Source organism: Pygoscelis adeliae, unplaced genomic scaffold (assembly GCF_000699105.1).
Source record: "Pygoscelis adeliae isolate BGI_AS28 unplaced genomic scaffold, ASM69910v1 Scaffold48, whole genome shotgun sequence".
Classification (NCBI taxonomy): Eukaryota; Metazoa; Chordata; class Aves; order Sphenisciformes; family Spheniscidae; genus Pygoscelis; species Pygoscelis adeliae.
Window position 1 is genome coordinate 1,499,461 of NW_008825618.1, and position 8,992 is coordinate 1,508,452.

Genomic DNA, 8,992 nt, shown 5'->3' on the forward strand with positions numbered 1-8,992 from the left:
TGAAATGTTCGTGAGACCATCCTGAAATCATTTCAGTTCAAATACGGTAGGTTAGCCAAGATCTCCTACTTAAACCAGCTGATTTCAACTAAAGACCTTTGAGAGCAATCGTATGATCCTTTCTCTCAAGTCACCAGGCAGGTCGGGAGGTGCTGCAGGTAGCAGTAGGTCATTTATAGCCACAACTGATGCGAATCCACCTGAAACCAAGTCTCTACGTTGCTTTAGCTAAAGCACAACTCTCTTTTCCCTGTAAAGAAGATGTGAGATACAGGAGGTGGCTAGCTGGCACGTTTCTTCATCTGCTAGCATCCCTCTACTTGCATTTAAGTTGTAGGTCGCTCTCCACGGCTGGACTCTAGGGTGGGAAGATTTTCAGTCCTCGGCTGATCCAAAAGTAGCCCAAATTGTTAGAGAACAAATTTCCTGCCATGTGATAGCCATATGGCCACCTCTGTGAAACGATTGATGATTCCGGTCTAGTTGGTGGCAGAAAATGTTTCCATGTCATTAAAATCGTTGCGACAACTACTACTTTTCATGCCACATCAGGCACAAAACTGAAGGTTAAATGGAAAGTGTATTTCCAAAATACTCCTCTAACATTGGTCACTGTGAGGCTGTTGGGATGCGGGGGCTGTGTGCACCTGTTGGCCGTGATGAACGTGGATGACAAGGTCAGCAGACCCTTCAATTCGGGATCTGGGACCAGCACTAAATTTACATCTGCCTTGTCCACGCGGAGGCCTTTGGAGAGCTCCCGGCTCGATCCTGCTGTGGCGCGTGGCACTGAGCAGAGATGAGTCAGTGAGGGGGCTACCTGGCATTTTTACCTCTCCAGCCCAACGAAACGAACACAAAAATAAAAAAAACAATTCTAATTCATGCAAAGAGAGGAAAGGAGAATTTAGTCTTTAAAATCCTAGCCAAGACAGAACATGGCATGCACAGCGCTTCTGCCCGTTTGCAAGGGACGGCAGGATTTCCCAGGGGCTGGAGCCCACTTCAGCGTCTGCAGGGAGCCTGAGGGACTTCTGCTGCCAGTGGCAACAGCCTGTGCTTGAGGACAGGGGTATAACGTAGTTCTGTCCCACTATTCACCTGGTGAAAAGTCTGTTTCTTGCTGGGACGCACGGGTACCCAGGTTATTTGAGGAGAGCAAAATCATTTCACTTGGTGTTTCTCACATCGAAAACATTCACAAAATCTTATCACACTTGCCAAAGCCTTCTGTTCCCTTTATAAAAATAAGAAAATTACTTCATTGAAGTGACAAGAGACATTAGCCTTTGTATGCTTAATGGTCTTTGGAAAACTATTTTCTTTTGAGATATGCTGCTTTCTGACATGACAGAAAGCAGTAGCATCGAAATGATGTTTCAGAGACTATAAGCAGAATAATATATTCAGAGTATCCACTATATTCAGAACATGTATTCTTACCTTCTTGATCTTGACAAATTTACTGGATAAAAAGAATCTTACTAGAAATCAGTCAAAGCTGTGTTTTCTGGTTTTCTTTTTCTGGTTATTTTTTTTCCTTTTGGCATTAAAAGATAATGGACTACTGTCTTTTATATAAGGACTTTAGAAATGTAAAAAATTATGGAAAGTCTGTTAGAGTGGTAGGTAGGCAGCCTAGACGTAACTTCTCTAAGACTTCTTCAAATGTTTCTTTCATTTATTTTTATGTCAAAGCGGAGCATAACTTCTGAAGCTAGCAGCAACCTAATCCAAACCGCTGGTACCACAGGGCTAAGTTATAAAAGACTTTTTAACTAATGAGAAGTAAAAGCTAAGTTGTACAAACCTTTAGTTTAGGGTTAGCTAAAAACTGGACACTCCTTAAACGTTGCCTCGCAGAGAGCTGAGCGAGGAAATCAACTCATCAAACCTCACCAGCTTTTTTCCAGATATTTTCCCCTCCGGTTTCCCGGTGCCGATTCCCCGGTTCTTTGGCCACAACTGTGGCAGCTCTTTCAGAGCCGCACTGAAAGGCTGCCAAAGGTCTTTCTTTCCTTTCACACTGGTTCAGGTGACACTTTTTAGAATACGAAGGTTTCCTGGTCCCTGCTGCACTACCCTGGGCACGAGCATCGTTGCCTACAAGTACAACAGTCTTCCCTGCATGCCACTCATGTGCGCTCCCAAAGCGATGCCTTTGTGGATGCCTTGTGCCGAACTCCATTTGCTGCACCCTTCTGCTGCACCACCTTTCAGAAGCTTCTTACAAACAACAGCATCGTATGTCCAGGGGCTGTCCAGATGTAGGAAGCGGACCTGAAAACTAACAGATACGATCCGCTGACGGATAGTCCGTGGAAGAGAAATCTCCAGCACAGGCACGCTGGCAGGGGTTTTATTTGCTTGATATGGAAGTGTCTGAACCTCCATTCAGAAATATCCAAACTCTTCTGTAAAGTACAGTAGGGACCTGGACTATCAACAACAGAATTTAAAAAAAAAATCCTAAACTAGGATTATAAACAATTTTTTAAATATGACTTGCAGTATAACTGAAATTTGGTACTAGCACGTTCCACCTTGGGAAAAAATGGTTCTGTTCTACTTATAGGAAATACAATACAGTTTTTATAAACATTTTTTTTCTTCTCATGTTGGCACTTTGCTACTGAAATTTCACTTTGCCCACTAGTTCGCTTGAAAACAAGTGTCAGCCGGAGTTCAGCTCTCCAGTATACAGAGCGAGCTTTAAAGACGGCGATCTGTGGCAGGCACACAAACAAACCCCAGGGTCTCTGCCTTTTGAACAAACCCCATTTCCCTCCCCCTTCCACCCAGTAAACAGCTTCTGGCTGCAGATTTGGTCCTTTCCAGAAGAGATTTTAAAAATGCCAGCTGACCTGTCCGGCAGCCTGGTAATCCTCAAATCATCTGCTCGCCACGCTCGTGTGGAGATGTCACCCAAACGGCTTGTTGACAACCTTCTGCCCCATTAAAGATAAGTCTGTAAAACTGCCACTGTCTTACTCAGTTCAACTTTACCACACGGTTGAACAAAACTTCCCCTTCTGACAAATTCAGAAAGACTGCTGACAGGAGGAAACTGTAGGGGAAAATACTTCTGGTTTCCAGTTCGCTTTGGGTTAGATTAAATTGACACTGATCTGTATAACAGCTTGTGAACTCTTTTTTAAAAAAAATATTTTACAAGTTATTATTTTGCAAGTCTGAATGTCCTTTCCATGCACGTTCTCATACAATGCATTTTAAACCATCTAAATACTTAGTATTCATATTTATTATTATACTATTATTGTATTATTGATTTATTAATATTCAATTTTCACCCGTGAAAGCTATTCAGCGTTTGCTGGCTTATTTCTATTCTTATATCAATATATCTAAATACTAATATTTTCTATTAGTATGAAGTTAAAAAATATTTTAATTAATAATGGATTTACTTCAGTTATTCAGTTTTTATCTTTTCACACAAAGTGATTATTTTATTCTCAGCTCTTGTATGGCAAAAAGGCAATAATTTAGTAATCAAACACAAACTCTGATATTATCAGCATCTACGAATCCTTCAATCAATTTTTGCGTTGAGCAATAAATACTAATCTCGGCTAAACTGTTTTGTTACATATACAGCACGCTCTGATCCCAAACAACTCCTTAATCCACTATTTTAATAATAGTCTATGGATTAAGGGATCTATACTGTATACTGACACAATGTATTGAGTTCAGGTTCCATAGATGAACATTTCTGTCATCCCTTCTAATGGCATACAAACCATCACAGTATTATGGTGTCAACAGCCTGCAGATTATCTCCTGGCTTTCGATGCATCCTGCAGCAAAGCGAGTTTAATGAACCTCCACAAAGGTGAAAACACTATCAAAATGTATGGGGAGAGAGGACTTTGAAATAAAAGCGTAGAGTGTATAAATACCAACAAGCGTTTATATATAATCAGCTATAAGACACACAGAATGTTTCGAGTTTCGAAATCTGTCAAAATAACAATGTTAAGAAGGGGAGTCTGCTTTATCGGGCCCCTCCTCATCTGCACGTGCATCACACTTTTCTCCTAAAATCCCTATTTCCCTCTCACAGCTTGACAGTATTTCATGTAGGAAACCCACCACGATGGATTTTTTTTTTTTTAAATAAAGTTGCTCCAAATAGCCCCATGTCTGTTATATTCCTGCTTCTGAACTATAGCTTTGCCTGCCTCTCGTTAAGTAAAACAGCCGGCACACTGGCCGCAGAGGCTCTCCAGCACCACGTGAGGTAGGGAAGTGTCCCCAACCATCCACCTTCACCTGGCACCCACGCTAACTGTTTAAGGTTATTCTTCCCGAGCTCTGCCTGTAGCCAGGGAAAGGACACGCTCCTGCAGACGGCAGTTCAGGAAGGAGTCATCGTCACTCTGAGTTGCCCTCTTCTCCTTGAGCATGGGAGGTGTCAAGCGGGATGAGACCCGGCAGGCTGGAGTCAGTGCCCATACGCAGCACCGCATCCCCCGGGAGCGGCATCGGCACCGCTCGCAGGCCCCGCTCCGGGGGGAGAGCGCTGGGACTCCCTCTCCCCAGCGGCAGAGCGGGCACCGCGTTAGCAAGCCCAAGGTAACGCACGTAGGGGAGAGCATCTTGAACCATTCCCATGCGTCGTTCGTCACTAAGTGACCGGCTAACGCTCGGGTAACAGCCCCACTCCAGTCCAGTGAAAACATCTGCTCGATGTATAGCACCAAACAAAACGTGGGGATGTATAAGGAGTCAAGAAGAAAACCAATACTGAAACCACACCACTTGTTGCAATAGCTCACCTGCTCCCACCTGGAGGACTGGCAAGCACATCTCTCCGCTTCAAACCTTCTTACAAACTCTGTCTCCCAGAAGTTTCCCCCTTTTTTTCCCCCTCTAATTTCTCCCAGCCGGTGTATAGAGCACATGGGGTGTGTGCTGCTTCCCAGCATGAAAATATTTTGAGTTTCCTGAATTCCCATGACTCCATGCAGACACTTCTCGGTAATCGCCGAGAGTTGCACAGTACGTAACAGCATCCGAATTGGATGGCAACAAGCAGTCAGTGTAATGTCCTCCTGATGTCTGAAAACAGGCCTCCCGTACTTGATACCACTTATCGAGTGTTTTCTTTGATTTATGGCTGGACCTGTTCTCATAGTTTCTACTCCCTGCAGCTTCACTTCAGCTACTGGCCCTTCATTTTTTCCAGATGTTTCTCCTTTTTTTGACTTTCCTGTTCCACCTGTTGGTGATGCTCGCCAACAGCCCAACAGCTCACCTGGGGAAGGCATCAGTTTGATTTCAAAGGAGAAGAACCGGACTTGGACAAGCAACCTCTAAAGATCATCTCCGATGAGGAGGTGGGGACGGGCAAGGGGTATTTACCTTTCTTGAGGAGCTTCCTGTGATCTGGGGAGGATCCACATGCATAAGGCTGTGGATTTCCCCTGGTTCAATAGGATGGTGGTAGCAGGGGCTCTCTGCCCTCTCCAGGAGGAGGAAGCGGCTGCCCGAGCTGTGCTTTTGAGGTGGTTGAGAAAGGGAAGCTGGGGTGCTTCAGGCCCTTCGAGACTGCAGAGAGAGCTTTTCTTGGCAAAATGATGCTGTCTCAATATACCAGGGCTATTCAATCCATTTTCACCAAAATCCACTTTCCATCACGCTAAATGCATAGGCTCCAGATGATGTACTCTGCATGGATTTACGGTGGATTAAAACACTGTGCACTGCTGGGATATGACACGCGCTGCAATTCTGTTAAACATAACGGTGTAATGAATAGACATTGGAAAATTCAATTTTCACCCATGAAAGCTATTGAGTGTTTGCTGGCTTATTTCTATTCTTACATCAGTACAGTTTTGGGGGAGGTTCTCCTAGATTTTCTTGTTGATGGAAAGCAAGTTCTTCCTTGGCCTCTCCTCCTCCTACAGGAGGAGCCAAATTGTCCCAGCAGCTCCCCAGGCCCAAGTGCGTCCTTGCACGTGGGCACACTGTTGGCTCTGTGTGGAGCAGCGGGCCAGGACAGTTCTCCCAGGAGATGGGTGCACCTGAGACAGTCAGGAGCTGCGGGCAATGTTAGGCTGAGCACACGTGGCCCTGGCACCTGCTCCACCGGGGAGCCAGGTGCTACCACGCACCTCACAGCCTCAGCGGCGGTGGAGGATGGGGGGTCCTGCCTGGCACGGGAACACAGACAGTCCAGCTCAGCTTTCCAGACTACCGGTAAGAAATATGAGGTCTCAGGCAAGGAGGCTGGCAGTACCACGGGCTCCATCCGGTGGCCTGCCCATAGATGTCCAGTGCCACCTGAGATGCTCTTGGTGCATCCTGAACAGATGCTGGGGCTCAAGAAGGGTCCCGAGTCCTGTGATGTATCTGCTGCCTGGCGCAGGTGTCTCACATGGGACTTAAGGGCTTATATTTAAGTGGCTGGATTGAGCTCTCCATGGATGTCACACCTTGTGTGAGGTCCAGGCATTATTTATGGTAGCCTGGACCCAAGGAAGAGTTTGCTGTCTCGGGCTGTGTCTACACTACCAGTAGGTCCAAAGCAGTAGTGTGGTTTCAAAGTGACATCCACCACTGCACTTATTGTGCCCTGGATTGGTTCTCAAAGCATCTGTGAAGTTCAGGAATTGGATGCCTTTTAAAGGAAACTAAGCTAGAAGCTGTGCTCCAGTGCATGCTGGGGACACCAGGGTCCCGGGTCCAGGGCGGGGGTGAGCTGCACCATCACGAGGTTTCCTAACACATACGTGCCAACAGGACATGACTCTTGCACCATCAGGAACTCCTGAAATAGTCCTTGCACTGTATATAAGGCAAGTGTGCCTCCCTGTTAGCCTTTGACTGCTTGTCCTCAGCACTTTGTGACTCCGCTACTCCTTCCCCACCTATCCACCTTTCTTCTGGCTCAAAATCCCTTCTCTTCCTTTCCTTGCCCTTGCTTAACCACCTATATTTTTATCACCTTTTCTATTATTTCCTTAACCCACTGTGAGACCAAGTCAACCCCATCACTCTTCCAGAAAAGCCAGTGAGGCCCAACCAAGGTCCCTTAGGAGATGTCACTGCTGGTCACTCTGCTGTGAGGCCAAAGGCGGTTTCTCCATGGCCGGATGATCCACGGCAGTGCTGTGGAGATGCTAACCTTCCAACTGCTGCTGGGTACGAGAGGGCCACATGAAACCGAAGGCGGTGTTCTTCAAGAGTCAGGACGCCAGCTGGGTTAGGGGGTGAGAGGTGGCCTGGCAGGCATGCTCCTGTTGCAGGAGCTTGAAGACATCTTCTGACATGAGTGTCCCACCAGCCCCAGGGATGGCCACGTGGCAGCGTCTGGAGGGAAGCACGTCCTCCCACCCTGCTCTTGCAGGAGACCCGGGGAGGGACGGCTGGCACCGCAGCCCGCAAAGGGGCCCGGTGTGCCCTGCAGAAGGGTCTGGGGGCCAGGGGTGTTCTCTGTGTTCGCAGGGCTGGCACCAGCAGGAGCCAGAAGGCCACGTGCGAGAGGCCTCACGTGGCCGGTGTCCTTGTGGGCAGAGCTCTGCTGGCACGTGTGGCAGGAGGCAGTCAGGAGGCCAGCACGGGCTGCCTGGGGTGCTCGCGGCAGGGAGCAGAGGTTTAGCACCTTCCCTCCGTGCCTCCATTCTGCAAGCCTGGAAACACAAACACAGTTTGCAGGGGAGACCAAACACTGCTGGCAGCCAGAGTCTGAATAAAAGTCTGACAATGCCCCTTCGTTTCCTCTGTGCTGTTAAGCTAGAGCTGGAAAGCACGGGATAAAGACGTGTAACTTGAGGGAATGCGAGGCGCTGTTCGGCGGCCCAGGAGGCACTGCAGGAGAGGGCTCCCACCAGGCGCCGAGTGCTTTCGCCGGCGGGGAGCTGGGAGGCAGCGGAGGCGCCCGGAGACCCCCGCAAACACTCGCCCAGGTAGGAGACCGGGCCCAAAGTAGTATGCTCACCACAGAGGCGCTTTAACACTGCTGGCCAGCAAAAACGAGTGCCTGCCGGAAAGAGGCACAGAAATCTCAGTGAGATTGGTGCCGACAGTTATTTATTTCCCATTTTTGCACAACGAGCTGAGGAGGACATCCCTTTGTGTTCACAATACCAAGTGGAAGGCACATCATTCCTTGGCTGTTACGATGCTCATTTCTCTCTTGAAAATCAAAGTAAATGAGTGTCAAGAGGACATTGACGTGCAATAGCTTCAGGCAGCAACACAGGTCTTTTTTCTACTCAGACTCCACACAGACTCCAATAAAAGATTATTTATTTTTATCAGCATGGCTCATTAATAGTTCTACAGTACTTCTGTTCTACATGGCTTTTTTTACCTTTCTCATGCAAAAATACGTGCTTTAGTCGCTAGTCATACTATTAAGAGATCATTAAAGAATTAGAAAATGAGCATAGAACAATGACAACCATATCTTCTTCCAGAATATTTGGTTTGCTCTTTCATAGCAACCTTATGCTTTCAACATCTCAGAAGACACTAGACCACCATTTCAGAAAAGGTGTTTGAAATACAACTGAAAAAAATAGTGTACATGAAATGTACATTGTAGCACTGTGGTTGCTGTGATGCCTTATTGAAATAAGAAAAGGAAGACTGGTAGGCAGTTATCTTTTTTTAGACTATTTTGCCTAGTCCATTAAAATTGCAAAATTATTTTCAACAGAGCAGTCTGTGAATCTGTCCTGGTTTCGGCTGGGATAGAGTTAATTTTCTCCCCAGTAGCTGGTGCAGTGCTGTGTTTTGGATTTAGGATGAGAATAATGTTGATAACACACTGATGTTTTAGTTGTTGCTAGGTAATGCTTACACTAGTCAAGGACTTTTCAGCTTCCCATGCTCTACCGACTGGGAAGGCTGGAGGGGCACAAGAAGCTGGGAGGGGGCACAGCCAGGACAGCTGACCCAAACTGGCCAAAGGGACATTCCATACCGTGTGACGTCATGCTCAGTACATAAACTGGGG

The 8,992-nt window shown here is 46.9% G+C and overlaps 1 protein-coding gene across 1 annotated transcript in view; it reads left to right on the top strand.

Annotated features, from left to right (window-relative positions):
• The first annotated feature begins 4,428 nt into the window (after positions 1-4,428).
• The window catches only part of CLYBL (citrate lyase beta like), a 193,123-nt gene continuing 188,559 nt past the window's right edge, over positions 4,429-8,992 (top strand). Inside the window, exons 1-3 of the mRNA XM_009333368.1 lie at positions 4,429-4,599; positions 4,911-5,025; positions 7,765-7,937. Of these exons, the coding sequence (XP_009331643.1) occupies positions 4,429-4,599; positions 4,911-5,025; positions 7,765-7,937 (459 nt within the window). The remainder of the gene's footprint in view (positions 4,600-4,910; positions 5,026-7,764; positions 7,938-8,992) is intronic.